Below are 18,049 nucleotides of genomic sequence, written 5' to 3'. Positions count from 1 at the left end.
CCTGTGTGAGATGACAGGGACATTTCTCCAGGTGGGCTCCTGAGCTAATCTTCCAGTGAGTATGCCTTAGATCTTAACCTCTAGGGTATCACTAAGCTGTGTTGTTCAGTCTGGTCTGTGTAAACCCAGAGAACTAACACTGAAGTCCTGGAAGTTAAAATGGGACTGAAACTAGCCTGTTCTGATATAAATGGGTGACATGCTGAGGCTGAAAATTTGATTTCCAAGTCTGGATTCTTGACACACAAAGCCTCGTTGGCAACTTTAGTATTAACATAGTTTCTGCTACAAATTATGCATGGTGGATGGACATCAGATAATCTTTACTGATGTAGGTCAGAAGCTTAGTCACTGACATGCTGTCACCCTGATAAATATGCTTAGAAGCATCTAAGCAAAACGCATGATGGAATCTGTCACTTCTCAAATACTTTGTTCGTATTGGTTAAGTAGCAGTAGGTGTCATAATTCTGTTAAGCTGATGAAGTTCAACTACCATACTGAATACTCCACAAGCCTGACAGTCCTTTAAATTAGAGTTTCTAGACCACATATTTCTGAATTGGGTCACTTGCACACTGTTAATTTGTTTCCAAAATCTGAATAAAATGTATCACTCAGTTTTCAAAATGGTCAGTGGAAACAGCACATGTATAAAATTATCTCTTAATTTTAGGATGAGTCACATATCAAAGTTGTGTCTCCTCCCTGGTGTCTTGTCCCACAGTGTTGCAGAAGCTGTCTTTTCGGCTGGGTGCAGTATTTGGAACATAAGCCAATGGATCAGGTCGGATCAAGTATCTATAGAAAGAAATTACAATTTTTATTAAAAAGAATTGACGTGAGCAAGAATAAAATAAGTGCATACAGTTGTAAAGGTGAAAAGATCTAAGGAAGATATAAAAGCTTACTTTGAAGGTGCTTAGTTGGGTAACTTGGACACTTGGGTAACTCCACCTGCTTCAGATGCTAATAATAAAGCTTTTCACATTTTGTTTGCCTAGACATCATCTGTATGTACTAGGCACAGCTAAACCTTAATTTTGACTGACAGATCCTTTGCCAGTAATTCTGTATTTCTTTATGCATTTCTTTTACTCCTTCAAGAAGGCACAAGCAGTCCACAGAGCTATTTCTCAAATAATTTTGTGAGAAAACAATGGATAATTCTTGTCACTCTGCCCAGCAAATAAAGAGCCTGATGTTGATGATCTTGGTAAAAGCTGACAGTCTATAGACAGACTCTTCAGAATAAGAATTTCTAGTGGATCTTAATACTTGAGGAAAATGACTCATGAGTTTGAATCTAAGTTTGAGATGTTTAAAAGAACTGCTTTTCTTAGGTAGAGGACTTAAGAGCTTCCCATTAATTTATAAGTGTAAATTTTACACTGTTTTGTCAGCTATCTCAAGTGATAATCTGATCTGAGATGGCTTTAGGTGCTAGCACTGTAGTAGCTTTTTGGATTAATTCCAGCATTTTATTAATCCTTCCGTATCTTGTAACTTTCCCCCCACAAAATGAAATGCAGGAAAACTAAGTATAAAATAATCCTTTCTCTCGTATCTTCATGCCACATTTCTGTCCATCTCCTCATGAGCCAAATGAAAATGCTTGAAATGCTGTCCAAATCGAGGTTGCATGCATGCAGTATGGTGCTTCTCAAGATTTCCTGTGTGACTTTGCAGTGGCTCTGAAGAAAGTTTCTAGTTCTACAGGCTGTGAATTTCTACCATTCTGTATAGTATGTTTTGCCCCAGATTTAATAAAAAGAACCCCAAAAATTCTTCAATAAAATGTGAAATAGAAAATCCTGATTAACTGAACTAACATTTTCTGTAAGTGTATGAGCAATCACTGCCATGTGTCCCCCAGAACTGCTGTACGCTTTCAGCTCACCTAGTAACAGACTGTTCCTGGCTCCTCAAAGCATGGGCTTCTGAGTCTGTGGCACATTGCCTTTATGGTGGATACTCAGGACAATCGCCTGATCTCCAGGATTTGGAAACACCACTTGCTGCTGTTACTTTATTGATGTACTTCCTTCTGTCAGGGCTAATATAGCATAGCAGTGTTTTCTGTCTATCTTACAGAATTTGTTTCTACACATAGCCTGAACTTATTTGTGCAAGAAAACTGGATGTAAATAGGGGATTGGAATAACAAAACTCTATTCAATCTGATGTTCATGTTTACTCCAGAACAATCTATATTTTTTTGCTGATCCAGCCAATTAAACTGATGAGCAGTGAAAGAGTCTGCCCTATTCTGTTCATTAAATACAAATGAAGCATGTTTAAACACGTGCTTATCTTGCTTGATTTTTCTGGTTTTGGTCTGTTGTGGTTTTTTTTGGAATAGGTTTTCTTAAATTTGGAGGGAAAATTCAGGTTTCCCTTAAGTAAAAAAAGACTAAAAATTAACAAGATTTGTATAGTGATAAACATTGACAAAGTTGTAAGAAGCCTAAATGTATGATAAACAACTGCTAGTGTGTTGAGGGTTTAAAATTGGCCTGATGTCAGAGCTCTCAAATCTCAGTGGTCATCTTCCTCCGTTAGGCATGACTAGGGCAGTACTGCATAAGCAATTCCTATGTGTGATCTTTGTGTGTTACTGCAGATAGCTGAAATCTGGAGCTCCTGATTACAACTCTTGGAACTGAAACTGCAACTCTGAATTTGATGTTTTTATAGGGCATCAACCACACCAACAGCAGAGCAAATATGCGAATCTCCAGGAAAAAAAAACCCAAACAAAACATGTCAAAGGAACAAAGAGCTTGTTAGTGCGTTTTTGGATTTTTGTTGTGTTTGATTTTGGTTTGCTTTTGTTTTGTGGTGAGTTTTTTTTTTTTTTTGCTTTTAAAACAGGAGAGTGCTAGTGCTAGCAACGGAATGCGTTGTACTAATTCTGGAATGAAAGAGAACAAGCAGTACTACTGCAAGATCCATTTGCAAGTACTTAGCTCTGATGAGTCAAAATGTCGCTGTCAAATTTGATTGTTTTTCTAAAAACAGAGTAAGATGAGGATGAGAGAATATGTAGGTAAGAGCATTACTAATGTATGTATTAAATATATATTTATTTTAGATATACACACGTGTATAGCGACATGTCTATTTAAATAGACAAGTATTAATTTTTATTTTTTTCCAGATGCATAGGAAAGTTTGGGCTTCTTTTCCAGCAGAAAGATAATGAAATGAATTCAGACAGGAAGTGCAAATGACAAATTCTGCAGGTCTTGTGACTTTTGTTGTGCTTTAACTTACACTATATCATTCAGCTCTAATCTCGTATCTGGAGAAGGATTGATCAGGATGTAAGAGAGGGTATTCTCATGATCGTTCATTTCATCTAGAGGCAAAAAAAAAACCCCACAATTATATTTAAAAGCAAAATATATATATTTCAGAGTTTTCTGTCTGAAAATAGAACTGGTTTAAAACACTTCAAGTTTCTCTCAGGGGAAAATACAAAGCAAAGCAAAACTAAACCACCCAACTCCCCACCCTCCCCAAAACAGAGCCAAACCAATAAAACCATTATCATAAACTTCTCTAATTTTGTTTATGGCATCCTCAGTTTTTAAAAATCAGTTCATCTTGCATAACACCATTTTTTTTTTATTTTATTATTGATTTAAAGTATTATAGTAACCATACCATATCCTGCTGGGGAAAGGCCCAGATGCTTCATTCTGTTTTTCACTAGTTCAGCAAGCTCCTGTCTTTCTGATCTCCTGTAAAGGTTCATTCGCTGCTGGTTTATCTTCTCAGCTGTTTTACCAGAGTGTCTTGGTACTCTTCTGCTCAGTCGCCGGGCCCACTGCATACTTTTTCGTCGTAACAAGGGGTGATCAGACTGATCACTAGATGTTGAGTTACGATGGTTATTACGATAACTAATTTGTTCTTTGGTGTCTTTAGTGTCTTCCCATTCTTCCACGCTGATAGAGATTTGAGACTTGAAAATGAAAGGAGAGATTAAGGGCTTTAAAAAATAGAAGCAGATCAAGATGTTCACTTCTTTTTTCAACAGTGCAGTTGAATGTGTGTTTTGGTGTCAGTGGAGCTGAGGAGATTCAGCTGTTTGTACTTAGTGTTCCTGAATGGGGCACCCTTGCCTAGATTTTGACTTATGTACAAAGCCCACTAAAGATATAAACACTTGTCAAGTGCAAAAGCAGATACTTGTTGTTTAGTGCTTGATTCCATTTTGATTCTAGACCAACTTTAGCCTTCTCATATTGCCTTTCCTGAATCAAGGAATATGTTCTGAATTAATTCTGTGTTTTCTTTCAAGTCTGCATACTTTTAGAAATTCAAGTTCTGTAACTTTTTTTTGGATTTATGTTGTGGTTTCATTAAGTAACAGTTTGACTTTGGCTGTGCTGTTTTGAGTATTCTTTTAAGACCATAGATGGAACATACCTATTAGCTGTTTCTCAAATTCCCAGGCATTTTCTACCTTCCAGCACATAATATTCAGAAGGCCTTTGTGTCAGAAAGAAGGAATGTACTCAGTAGTGTTCAGTGTGATTCAGGATACCTCTTGCAAAGGAGCTAATTAATTCCTACCTTAAAGCATAATGTTGTTTTTTCACTTATAGAGTAACAAAAAGCAGCAGGTTTCAAAGCCAAAATCTGGCCCTCTGTTGCTGTCTTCATGCCACCCGATTAGTGCCAGTAGTATACACATACAACAGTACTGAAATATCTCAAGTAGATGGGCTATATATGCAGTTCTAACATACAAAATGATTATAGGGAATATCTAAATAAACATGTCAAAAGCTACCTTCAAAATTCTTTTAATGCTTATTTTAGATTTAACTAATTCTTCTAGCTTCTAGTTTCAAAACTATTTTCTTAGAATTCTGAGTTATTGACCTGATCTTTGAAACATGTCTTTTATTGACATTGTAATAGTGAAGCCCTCACTGGTATCAGGACGGTCATGTTATCAGGTTACTGGAGACTGATTTCAATACACTGAGTGCTTAAAATAAATAAATGAAATATAAACCAGAGATGATTTAAAGTGGAACTGGCTCAGTTTGCATAAATCCCCAAGAACAAGAAGAGTTCACAATAAGCTGGAAGTAATGAGTATAAAGCAAATCTAACTGAAGTGCTAGAGGTTCTAAAGGCCTTTTCCCATTTATACAAAATCTGAAAGCAATGTTGTCTTGACCTCATTAGTGTTGAGTACAATCTTTCTTTAAGAGGCTCGTCACCCTGTCCCACACAAAATCTGTAAAGTTCCTGGAGTCCATAAGATAATATTTGATATGAGTGAGTCTGACAATGTAAGAAAGATACAGTCTGTGCAAAAGGGAAAAAATAGTCTTCTATCTGTGTAAAAGAAACCCAATCAAACTACAAACCAATCAAAACCAACAATTAAAAAGAACAATAAAGATGCTTATGTTGTAGCAACATCTTTAATATCCTAGACTAGAATCTTGCAATAAACCTTATGCAAAGGCCTGCTAATTTACTGACCTCTTCAGCTTAGTCTGCAATAGAAAGGCTTGTTTGGTGTTGGGTTTTGTGAGGTTTTTTGGTTGGTTAGTTATTTGTTTGTGTTGGGGTGTTTTGTGGTCTGGGTTCTCTCCTTTGTTTGTTTGGTGAGGCTTTTATGGATTTTCTTTTGATGGTTTGCGGTTTGGTTTTCTTAATAGATTTGAAGTTGTGTTACTGACTCAGCTGATACTATATTGGGAGGGCTTAGGAGAGAACGCTGAACCCCTGTGTACAGGAATGCTATTTGATTTTGTTGTTTGTAATTTTAAATTGAAGTTTTGGGTTTGCATGTATTTTACAGTAAGGATTGAGGCAGGCAAAGTACATTCCATGTGATAAGGTGTAATTATAGTCTATTTGGCATGAATAAATCTGACACAAACTGACTATAAATGATGGTCTTGTTTGCTTTTCTTCCTGAAAGCATTGTAGCTTTCCTTGTCCAGCTCTTCATAAAACAGCCACCTGGGCTTGCTGCCAGTATTTTTGGAGAGGCAGAGACCAATCAAACCAATTATTACACGAGGGTAAGTTACATTTTTCTGAGCCAGAGATTAATCAGGAGATGCCAAGTAAAAGAATGAGTCTTTTGATTTTGTGAGTCTGTAAATTCTTAGCTTGAACTTTTGAAACACTGAGGCAGATGAGTCAAAACTATAAATTAAGGTGATAAATATTTACTTAGGTGATAATTCAGTTTTTATGGTGCCTCTTGAGAAAAATGTGCAGAATGGCTCTTCACTGTATGCAGGAGAAAAATAAACTCTTTAAGACAAGGCAAAACCACAGAAACCCAAACACTCTTTCAAAGGCAGCACAAAAGTGTGGCTGCCAGTGGCAGCTGTTCAATACACAGAAGATAAAAACCCAGTGCAGAGCATTTCTGCTTCCCTCTCTGGTTTAACCAGCCTCAAACTTTCTTTAAAAATGCTTCTGTAACTATCATTAATTTGTTTTGAGGTTTGGTTGGTTTAATTTCCTTTCATTTAATTCTTTTTTGCATAGCTTGTAAACCTGTGTATGAGAAGCATAATCAATGATCCAGTGTCATTACTATTACACGGTAGTAATTGATCATCTTCTGTTTTATGAAGTATATGTATATTTTTCGTGATTCCTTAGAACAGAAACATGGTGAACTCTCTGAAAAATACCCAGGTATATGGTGGTAACAGCACTACAATGCCAAACATCAGTTAGTTTCTTGGATCTTTGTTCCCTTGCCTTGCTGCTTCCTGGGAGCTATGCACGTAAAACATGAAGCATTTTTAATGTGCAGATTCATCTAATCTGTTCTGAAGCAATGTCTTATTTTTTTTTAGCTGCAAGTTGTATGTTGAAGTAACTTCACTGTTCCATATACGAATAGCCCTTGATTGCAACTAGAGTTCCAGGAATGCTCTTCTGCTTGTATGGGGGATTATCTTTTGGGTTTGTGATGAACATGGTGTTGATACCAGGGGTGTTTCAGTTATCGCTGAGCAGTGCTTACACAGTGTCAAGGCCTTTTCTGCTTTTCACAGTGCCCTGCCAATTGAATAGGCCAGGGGTATACAAGCAGCTAGGAAGTAGACATGGCTAAGGCAGCTGACCCGAACTGTCCCAAGGGATATTCCATACCATATGGCACTGTGTTCAGCAGTAAAAACTGAGGGGAGATGAAGGAATGGAGGGACTTGCGGAGTTATGGTATTAGTTTCCCCCAGTATGTGTGATGGAGCCCTGCCTTCCTAAAGATGGCAGAACACTTGCCTGATGATGGGAATGAGTGAGTTCCTTACTTTGCTTTGCTTGCACATGCAGCTTTAGCTCTACAGGTTCAATTGTCTTTTATTTCAACCACTGAATTGTCTCACTTTTAAAGCCTTATTCTCTCCCTTATCCTACTGTGGGGGGAATGAGTAAGCAGCTGTGTGGTGCTTACTGCCTACTGGGCTGAAACCACAACACCCAGAAACAGGCAGACAATAAGAAAATACTTACTTGTGAAGCCATTTCTCGTGACTGACAAAGAAAGGGGGGAAAAGAAAAGAGAAGACAATTTAAATAAAGTGAACCTAAAGAAACAAACATGGACTGTTTAACAGGAACCACAGTAAACTAGCTATGCAGGTAGTAATTTGTCAGAGTGAGGTGAGGGCTTCTCATGTGCACAGTATAAAAAGGGAGTGTCAAAGAGGAAACGTATATGTAGAAATATTAATATCGGCAAATCCTGTTCTTATGACCTGAGTTAACCCTTTAACTGATAACTTCCAGGTGTCAGCAATACAAACTAAGTTTTATATGTCTCTTTAAACTCAAATTGATACGTGTACTGGAGGTTCTCTGAGTTAGAAACCTTCAAATTATGGTTGTAAGTTCATAATTGCTGAGAAATATAGCAATTTGCATTTCTCTAACCTCCATTGTAAAGATCTAATCCAACAATGTTTTAAAGTTGTTTTTGGCTTAATATATCAAAAAGCTAAGTGCTCACCCATGCTAATTATTTTGTTTTTGTTTTTTTTTTTTTTTTTAGAAATTAGTCAAAAAATCCTTTAACTTCAAAAGAAACACTTTGTAGAAGGGTTACAGCTTTCATCATCTCTTCATTTGGAGGTATCTACCCATAAAGACCACAGCAGCAGGGCTAAATGTTGCTCTTCTGTATTCTGGGAAAAATCAAAGGTTAAGGAAGATTTCTCCTGCCCCTCTCTAAAAGGGGAAGGGTTTCAAAAGTGTTCACCCGCTGAACAAGAAACGGCTGAAGTATTTAAGTGTGACAATACCACCACGGGTCTGCATTCAAAGCTTTCTATAGAGAGTAACAAATGCTTTTACTTAACTTAATAGAGACATTATTATTCATCTACACTAGCCCAGTGTGACAATTTAAAACCTTTAAGCAGTTTAATAACTAGATTTCCCTGTCCCACTTCCCCTTCTTCCTCTACCTGATTTAACTCGAATTCTTCATGAGATTACCTGTGAAAGCTGATAGGAAATAATAGTAGAACTATCTATTGGACAGTGGCTTCTAGGCTGGTTTCAGTGCCTGAATGTTTTAAGAAATTGCTACTTTGTAAAAGATAATAACTATCTTAAACTAAATCTGGGCCTTGTCTGACCAAGTAACCAAGCACCTGAGCAGCTGTATGTGTACAGGCTCCAGAGGTTCTAGTGTTATGGTACAATTGTGAGTTTAGTGTTAAGTGACTAATGATCACAAACCTTGTTTTCAGAAAAAGATTTGAAATACCATTAATTTATTAGTTAATCTTGCTTTGGAAGGTCTGAGTGTGTGTGCTTACCTTCCAGCCCTCTGCCAAAAAACAGAAGTGTCTTTTGATGAGTATTACAGTTACCCCCTCCCCTGCACAGCTGCTGTCTGTCAGTAAGCCTGTATGTTTGAATCATGTGAACAAGCAGAAAGGAGAAAAACGGGCCACCTAAATGAGCTCTTCACAGTATATTGTATGCTCATAGTTCAACTTTTCTTGATTCTCTTTTTTGGACCTCAAGTTAAATAGCCAGCTGTGAATGTGAGAATAAAGCTTCACCATGAATTTTACCTTAGTTACCCTTATTTCATGAGTTATTAAAATCTGGCACGTCCTCTTTTTTGTTGAAAGCTATGACAGACCTTTTTTTCCACACTAACAGTGTGTTGCCTGTGTTCTTCTCCAAAGAATGATTTTGATGAATGATGTTAATGCTGCTATACTGATAAAAGAATAAAATCAGCTGACATTGTTGCAGTGGCACAGCCCACTGGCTAAGCTGTAAGAGCCACTTGTAAAGGTATTGGTGGTCCACACAGAGAGAGGAGCTACTGAATTTGGTTGAATCTTGCACAGCTTTTTGTAGCTCTCATTTAAAAATTAACTTTAACTGAATTTTAACTGTTCGTACTTCTTTCAAGATAAATCTTGCCTTTAGGCATTACATGGCTTAATGTTTTTCTGAAATATGTAAGAGAAAATGCAAATTGCCTGTGTTGGAAACCAGTAAACTATATCTGAGCATTGCAGAAGAAAGAGGAAAGTTGTTGTTCACAATTGCATTTTAGAGCTGTGTTTGAGAATGGTTTAATGAAATGGCAGTACTAATCGTCATGTAAAAAAATGGCTTATACATGACAGAAATAAACACTGCACAAAGTATGCTAAATAGTAAAAAGTGGTTTTGTCATTATATATAGGGAGAAATGTATACATTTAGATGGCAGATGCTTAAATACATATATACAAAAAATTACCACTGTTTGGCAGCTAAATTTAGAGAAATCCCACAATACATTTAATAACATTAATTTTCTTGTTGCTCATTTCTAACTAGGAATTCACATGAACACTGAAATGCCAGCTGTTTTGAGAGAAGTGTTGATATTCTTGTTAAACCTGATACAGGACCTGGTCATATAGCTTGCTGTGGATGCTGCTCTTAGGCATTGCACGCAGGTTCAAACTACAACTATCCTAGCCTGTCCTATCTGCACCTGAGCTACTCCTTGTTTCCAGTCAGTCAGTTCTCTGTAGGCGAGCACAGGAATGAAAGTCAGTATATAGACTGTAGATTGTCTCTGGATATTCATGAAGTCTGGGGATAAATGCGAGCCCTGAATTCATGTAGCCATATACATGCCGGCAGCAGGAGACCTTCAGTGGGTTATCAGAATTCTGTGCATTTGCAGATATGATATTCACAATATTCTTTAAATAAATGGTTCCCATTCTTATGAGGACTAAAGAATGTTGTATACTCTGTAATCAAATCTAAAGAAAAGTATAGTAAACTGACATACCTCGGATGTTGTAAGCTTTTGGGATTCTGTCCTATAGACTCCAATCGGAATGTCTCCTGTAGAAGAACAAAGCTTCTGATACAGTCTGGCATATGTCCTAATCCATAGATCCTCTTCTGTGATCTTCATCTGAACAAATAAAGATAGGAAGGAGGATTTTTGAGAGTTTGTCACTTACTCTGTATACTGCTCTTGGAAAAAAAAATCACAACTAAATACTAGCTGATAATGATTGTATTGCACCTTTGCTCCACAACAAATCTGGAGCTTCTGTTGAGTTTGTAGACACTGTTTCTTTTGTTTTCTCCCTGTTTGGGAGACACTGCAGTGCAAATGGTTCAGTCTCATGAAATTACTTCTGTTCTTGTTTTAAAATTACTTAGAAACTTATATGGCAAACTTCATTCAGTGTTCACGTCTGACTAAACTCTGAAAGAATGAGCTAAATATTGGCAGCAGTAAGAAACTGGTGATGGACAGACTGAAGACCACTTAAGTATTTTGAATGCAGCCAGATAACTGTTCACTAGAGTGCAGGCTGAATAGGAGAAATGAGAGTTGGGGGGAAATTAATACACTAAGCATAAATGACATATGAAAGTCTAAAATCAATCTTTAGTATTTAATTACTATTACAATAGCTTTATTTCAGGATATATGAGCCCCTTTTCAGAGATTCAGTTGTCTTGCATTCACTGTAACAAAGCTTAAAGACTGACCCACATATCTATAATTAGCTTTTATTTAAACAACTTTCTAAAACCATCATTGATAACTTCTTTTTAGAGAACAGCATCCTGCAATTCTTTGTAGTTCCCCAGAAAGCAGTGGATACATAACTTCTGTTGATCTGTTTGACATCTGAGGTGTGATGGGTGTAGGCGAAACCAGAAAGATGGGGTTTATTTTTAGTAAAAATGGAATTCTTAAAGTTTGTGTCTATATATGGATAGAAAAGTAGATACAGACTCTGCATTGACATACATAACTGCTTAAGCCACAACGACTTTCGAACTTTGACACTAAAGCCATTTAGCATATATTATTTTTATGTAAATTCCAGTTCTGCCCTTAATTTTCTGTGATGGAAATGGGTGTCATGAAATAGCATTGTGTGTAAGTGCTAGCCAGGCTGTACAAGACAGGTAATGCTTCCTTGGTTTTATATACTTAATTTTTAAAGTTGTTAGCTGAACTGTCATTGCTCTGTTATAAAAAAATGCAGTTTTCCTGTGCTTTCCTGTCTATCCTATTTTCCTTTGAGCCTTATAGAATATATTGTATTTTCTTGTGTGTGGGGGTTGTTTTTTTGCTATGGAAGTAACTAAATATGGCTATTTTCATGTCTTCTCCCCTGGTGAAGAAGGAAACAGATGGCCTTTCTTGGACTTTCACAAGAGCAAGTGCTGTACACAAAGCCCCAGGTATTTTGCAGGCAGTACAGAATCTTCTCTGGTACTCTTTAATAATATTTACTTTCTTTTAACAACTTACCGAACAAAGAAACCCAGATCCTGGCGTGGTATCGAGTCCCAGAAGTAGTCTTGTGATGGAAATCATATAACCTTTCACAAATGACTGCAGGAGTTTCAACAGGAGAGATGAAAAAGAAAGAAAAAAGCTTTAATTAACAGATGAACAGCTAACCATTAGCACCATGTATGAATTTGACAGAAATTGTACATGTGTTTACAATCAAACTCTATCTTTTAAGTAGACAAAGTGATGTTAAGTTTGTACAAAGTATGGCAGAAATAGTTATCCCTTATTTTGTGCTGAATATACTTACATAAAATAAGTGTTCTTATTTGGTCCTGCATATGCATGCAATGTATACACAGGATTCAAAGAGACTAATGTATAATAAGGCACCATGAAAGCAAAGGTAGATGTAAGATCAATGGAAGTAAGGTGTTTGCCTTATTAGGTGTCAAATTATAATAATGAATCCTTCTCTGCAAAAGAAATGCTGTTGTGTGTTAGATGAGTCTGCAGTACCCAGTAGTTGGTAATACTGAGGTGAGACTGCTGCTATTTTAATTCAAACGCGTCGATTGCTTTTGCCTTTTTTTTTTTTTTTTTTCCCAAGGGTTGATCTGCCTTATCTCAGTTTAGGCTTGTTGCTCTGCTAACAGAAGTGTTCTGCTGATTGGTTAAAAGGTAGAAATTAAGTTAAATGCTTATGTTTAGCATCTGAATACAGAAGCATCCACAGGCTACCTCTAGGTATAGGCAAAGTAGATAGCCACTTAGGTGAGCAGGCTGTGTGGGCCATGCTACTGTTGCTGCTTATTTTGCGTACCCTGATACTTGAAGGCTAGAGCTAGCTGCTGCTGCTCAGGCATCCTGATGTGCAGAAAGGCAGTCATTATTCAGAAGTGAGGGCAATATTCTCCTCTCTTTCCACCCTGAAACCAGTTGCTACCTTCATTTGTCATGATCCTATATTTTCTTCAGATTGTTTCGTCAACTCTCTGAGGCTGCTGCTCTTTCCTTATCCATGCTGTCATCACCTCTTTTCACACCAGGAGCCCTGCCCTGGATTCTCGGGCAACAAGGTTCTTCCCACCACTGCCTCTTTGTAACCACTGCATGTATTTCTGGTTAATGCCAGAATGTATTGCTTTAAGATACAATGACTCTTCTAGACTCATCGATGATACATCTGGACTCACCTGGTTCTCACAAGTCAGACGCCAGGACACAGGGCAGATGCAGATGACAGATTAAACTACTCATAAAAGTGATGCTGTTGATTTCTGTGGTTAGAGACACTACTGTGTGAGAATGGGCACTGCCTTTTTACTGCAGATTACAGGAGTTATCAGTCTGTATAATCTATGTAATCCTTGTCAAAATCATCCTACTTGTTTGACTGCGGAGAGGTTCACAAACATAAGTATTATATTGTTTAGCAACAGAACTTGCACAAGGACAGGGTTTTGTGTTTGGGGGTTCATAACTGGGTTAATACTGTCATTGGAACATGCTTGATGGTATTTTGCCTTTGATTATTGCCGGCATTGACACTCACATTAGTGGCTTACGTGTAGGAAAACAAGGTAATACAACAATTAAACGTAATAAAATGGGTGGTAACACTGCATGTCTGTGTTAAGGCAAGTCCCATTACTGTGCATAGTACCTGATAAAGCAGTGTATCCAACATACTGATGCTGAAAACTCTGCCAGCAGCGAAGGGCAGTCGAAACATAAATGCCAGATTAGATCCCTTCTCACGTTCTTTCTGTTAAGAAATTAAAAACAAATAGAAAACATTTCTAGTGCTGGTTTTGGAAGGGAAATAATAAAAACATCAAACTGATATTATCTTGAAAGAGGTCAAAGGTGTAAAAACTCTTTACTCTGAATATAGTTTCTTTCTGAAACATGTAGCATCTTTGTTCAGTACTTACAGTTTTTCAGGTTAAAAGATTTTGTTTAATGCATATGTTGTTTCAATCATCACATTTGGGCATATTCTACCAAATCATTTTAAAAGTGATGGAGGAATTTCAAGGGTGCTTAGAGCAAAGCTCCAGTTATTCCTGCTCCGTTCCTTGGTGCTGACAGTGTAATCTCATTAAGGTCAGAAAGTCTACTAGCAACGTGAAACATGAACAGAATCTGATGCAAGAGGGAAGAAATGATATTTCAGTGAATGTGAGGATGTGAGATGAGATCGGATGTGGGCTGGGGTAGAAACTTACTGCTCTGATTCTTCTGGGGAAAAGGATATACATAACATAACTATAGTTATGCCTTATGACAACTCACTTGCAAAGAAATCCCACCACAATGTGGTTCCTATTCCTTCAGTTATCAGAGAGCAGAACTACAGGTTGGAAGTTATTTTGTTAAGTTTAAGAGGAGGGGGCATACCAAGCTTGCAGTTCAGTGATGTCAAGAAGGATAAGATGTGTTCTCAAAATGCAGAAATGTTATATGTCTTAAATTCAGACACTTATGTCCAACACATATCTGCAGTAGTACATGCTACGGACTGACTGGCTGGCAAGTAGCTCAGCAGAGAAGACCCCAGGCATCCTACTGAGCATAAAGTTTAACATGTGCCAGCAATGTGCTTTTCTGGCAAAGGTGGCAAATGGTGTCCTGGACTGAGTTAGGAGGAGTGCTGTCAGTATGTTGAGGAAGGTGATCCTTCAGCACTACTCAGCAAGAGTAAAGCCACACCTGGAGTACTGTGTCCAGTTTAGGCTCCCCAAAATGAGGAGAGGAGGAGATGCTGGAGACAGTCCAGAAAAGCACCACTAAGATGATTAAGGGACTGTATGATCTCTCCTGTAAAGAAAGACTGAGGGAGAGCTGGGACTGTTTAACCCAGAGAACAGTAGGCTTAGGGAGGATGTCATCAGTGTGTAAAAATAGCTGGGCAGGGGGTGCAGAGAAGACAGAGTTAGGCTCTTTTCAGTGGTGCCTAGGGGACAGAAGAGGTAGTGGGCATCAGATGAAACATAGTTTCTTCTGAATGTCAGGAGCCTCATTTTTACTCAGTCAGAGTGACTGAGCAGGGGCATAGGTTGCCCAAGAAGGCTGAGAATTCTCTCTCTTTGAAGATAGTTAAAAGCCCTCTGGACATCATCCTGGGCAACTGCCTCTAGATGGTCCTGCTTGAGAAGGGGCCTTAGGTAAGATGTCATCCAGTAGCCCCTTCCAACCCTAACCATGCTCTGATTCTGTGATATACAAATGAGCAGTCTGCTCTAGCTAATGGTTTTAATAAGCTAATGGCTTATTTTGTTGAATAGCAGTATTCTAACCCATTACCATTGGATAGTCTGGTTGTACCTGTTGACTTCTGCGGCTGGACATAAGTGGAGTTGAAAAAGATGTCACACAAAAATTTACTCTCCAGATAAAAATACACAGCAAATAACTCTTAAAAATATGCTATTATTCTGTCCTTTAAAAAAATATGAAGAAATTGATGGAGGTGACATTAAAGGGGCTTCAAAAACTTTAAGGAAATAAAATATAATTATTATGTCAGTGTTTTTTTTTATTACAATCACTGTCTGTTCTTACAAAATACTACTGCCTTGTACTAGAGATTTTTCTCAATGAGAAATACATACATACACACACACTCATGCTCTTGCACATATACACGTACATGTGTGCTTTGATGCCTGAGCAGCAAAGGGGTGTTTCTAGCAAATTGTGTGCTTCTTAGAGTTGAAGAAAGCAGTCTAATTGTACAAAGAACACTTCCACCTAGATAAGCATGTTGTTGTGCTTACTGGTATATGCCACAGAAACAAGAAGTTTTATATTTCTTTTGTAGCTCAGTCTCATATATTCAAGTGTTTTTAGTGCAGTCAGACAAAGTGGAAGATATTTTTTTTCAGATCTTATTGAGAATGAAAACTTGTGTATTATGGAAAAAATGCTAAGATTTGTTTCACAACAAAGTCTTCAAAATTAAAATTACATTTATATAGTAACATATGCTACATTAAATCCGTTTAGATTCATGCCATAAAATATTTTATAGGGAATTGGCTGTGAAATTACTATCTTCCTATTATATGACTCAGGTATATGTTTATCCTTCCATCTGTTTAAAGAAGTTTGCAGCAGATTCTGCTTTTGTGCCAAGAAATGTGTGGGATAAAGCAAGAGATATTTGAGGAATTATCTGATTCTTATCCAAAATTCTGATAATAACTGTAAGGACGTTCCTATTTGTTTTATTTTAAAATGGAAGCTTAGAAATTTATTCTCTCCCTTTATTTTCATTTTCTTATATTGTTGCCTTCTATCTCTTATTACAAGTTTGATTATTCTTGCCTAAAGGAGATTTGCAAGAAATAGTTTTTACTTGGGAACTTTGCATTGAGCTCTGTTTTATTACTTGCTTCCCAGAGAATAATGCAGATATAGAAGCCAGAAATGTGCCAGAATGTCCCAGCAGCTTTATTTTATAAGTGTGGTGCCCAGCAGCTCCTTCCCTGACACTTTTTGGAATTAATGAAGAAGGGGATATAACTACTTAAAGAAAATTATAGATAATTTCAAGGAGCATAAATAAAAGATCAAGGCATCCTGTTAAAATGGTAACATTCAAACTGGGGGCAGGGGAGGCAAATCTCCTTACCTTTTCTAATTTGGATAGTGCAAGAGAATAGCAGTCTTTGGCTCTGAACTGCATGAATCTCATATTGGCTGGGTGAGTTAGTTCTGTGATAATGCTTAGGCTTGAGAACAACCTGTATTTTAAAAGAATGTAATGGTTAGACCTCTGATTATAACAATTCACAAATGTAAGGCTCTACATAATGCTGTAGCTTGTACTCACGCCCATGTTTTTAATCAGGTCCCTGAAACCTGTGGTGTTTTTTGGCACAATGGAGTGCTGGCAAAATAGCAGAGGAAACTACAGAACATCCTCTGTAGAATTCACAAAGAAGCAAACATAGATTCAAAGGTTGATCTTAAAACATATTTTAATGCCAGAAAGGAACCACTTAATTTCATTACCAGAGGTTTTATTTACTAATTTCTAAAATGACACAAATCTGTAGGAAATAACAAAACCATGCAAAACTCTATAGCCTGCACCTACTATCTGGCTGCACGTGAACTACTTACTGCTAGAACTGCCTTATGTAGTCGTTACATTTGATTTTTTTATTTTGTAGTTTTGCTTGTATGCTCTGTGTCTATACACTGAGCAACACAGACGAAAATCGACACTTCTTGGGGGTTGCTGAGAAAAAAGTATGCTTAGGTATACTTACGTTCTCATTTTGATATACTTAAATATACTGAATATTTATAAATTAACACTAATTCAGGCTTCCAGTAACAAAAAGACAGTGAATAAAATTTAGCTCTGATCTGGCTGAATTACACAGATTTTCACAAAGCAAACCAAAGACCCCTTCCTCAGCCCTCAGAGCTCTAACAGCTATGCCATACTAAGCAACTTGGGATAAAACTTGGATTATTATTTGAGAATTTCCTCTACAGATTAGTGTCGGAAAATGAGGTGTTCATTTGTAATCTGTTTTGCAGATCCTGAAAGTATTTATTTACATGTGACAATAGATAATTGTAGTACTAAAGACATCATTAATGTGGCTTCAATCAGTTAGAAAAACAACGTGGTTTTCTTGAAAGCTGAATTTAGTAAGTTAGTGTCAAATGGAATCCAGTGTACCTTTTTTGCAAGTCTTTAGTCTTTTCCCCTCATTTTTGTAAGGAGGAGCTTCACTGAAATGGCAATTCAAGCAGAGCCTAAACGTGGGGAAACGTATGTCAAAACTATCTGCCAGTACGTGTTAATATCATACAACACAGTTTCCTAAATCTCTCAATGCCAAAATGTAGACTGGTAATTATCACATGATCCCAAACATGTCCTGAACATGTGGTGGCAAAAATGCTAGCCTTTCTTTTGTTAGCAGTTATCGTGTCACTAAATAACCAAATATTAAGCGTGAACATGCAAGGACAAATGGAATTGGTGAACTGGGACAGCATTTGGATCACTTAACAATAACCACTTGAGTATGCTGCAGTTTGAAAGGCACTGTACATGCTCAGGAATTGCCTTTTTAACTCTTACATTCAGACTTTGATACAAACTTTAAGTGGTGCAGTATTGTTATACAAAGTCTACTTCTGTCCTACTAAAGATTAAGCACTTGGGGAATTGTGTTTATATGCATAGATTAAATATGTAACCACACCCTTGAGATGCAACTG

The 18,049-nt window shown here is 37.3% G+C and overlaps 1 protein-coding gene across 3 annotated transcripts in view; it reads right to left on the bottom strand.

The window, feature by feature from the left end:
• Window positions 1–289: 289 nt before the first annotated feature.
• KCNT2 (potassium sodium-activated channel subfamily T member 2) overlaps window positions 290–18,049 on the bottom strand; it is a gene marked incomplete at its 5' end in the record, with an annotated part of 138,847 nt that continues 121,087 nt past the window's right edge. For 2 of the 3 annotated variants that reach the window (XM_080623137.1, XM_080623138.1), the window contains 7 exons: window positions 290–801; window positions 3,277–3,361; window positions 3,670–3,970; window positions 10,319–10,447; window positions 11,813–11,896; window positions 13,464–13,565; window positions 16,437–16,548. In XM_080623137.1, the coding sequence (XP_080479263.1) occupies window positions 690–801; window positions 3,277–3,361; window positions 3,670–3,970; window positions 10,319–10,447; window positions 11,813–11,896; window positions 13,464–13,565; window positions 16,437–16,548 (925 nt within the window). In that variant the 3' untranslated portion in view covers window positions 290–689. Of the gene's footprint in view, window positions 802–3,276; window positions 3,362–3,669; window positions 3,971–7,515; window positions 7,537–10,318; window positions 10,448–11,812; window positions 11,897–13,463; window positions 13,566–16,436; window positions 16,549–18,049 lie in introns of all 3 variants that reach the window. The other variant, XM_080623139.1, reaches the window with a different exon arrangement.

The sequence above is a fragment of the Psittacula echo genome (genome assembly GCF_963264785.1).
Source record: "Psittacula echo genome assembly, chromosome: 7".
NCBI lineage: Eukaryota > Metazoa > Chordata > Aves > Psittaciformes > Psittacidae > Psittacula > Psittacula echo.
This window is presented reverse-complemented; position numbering and strand designations above follow the sequence as displayed.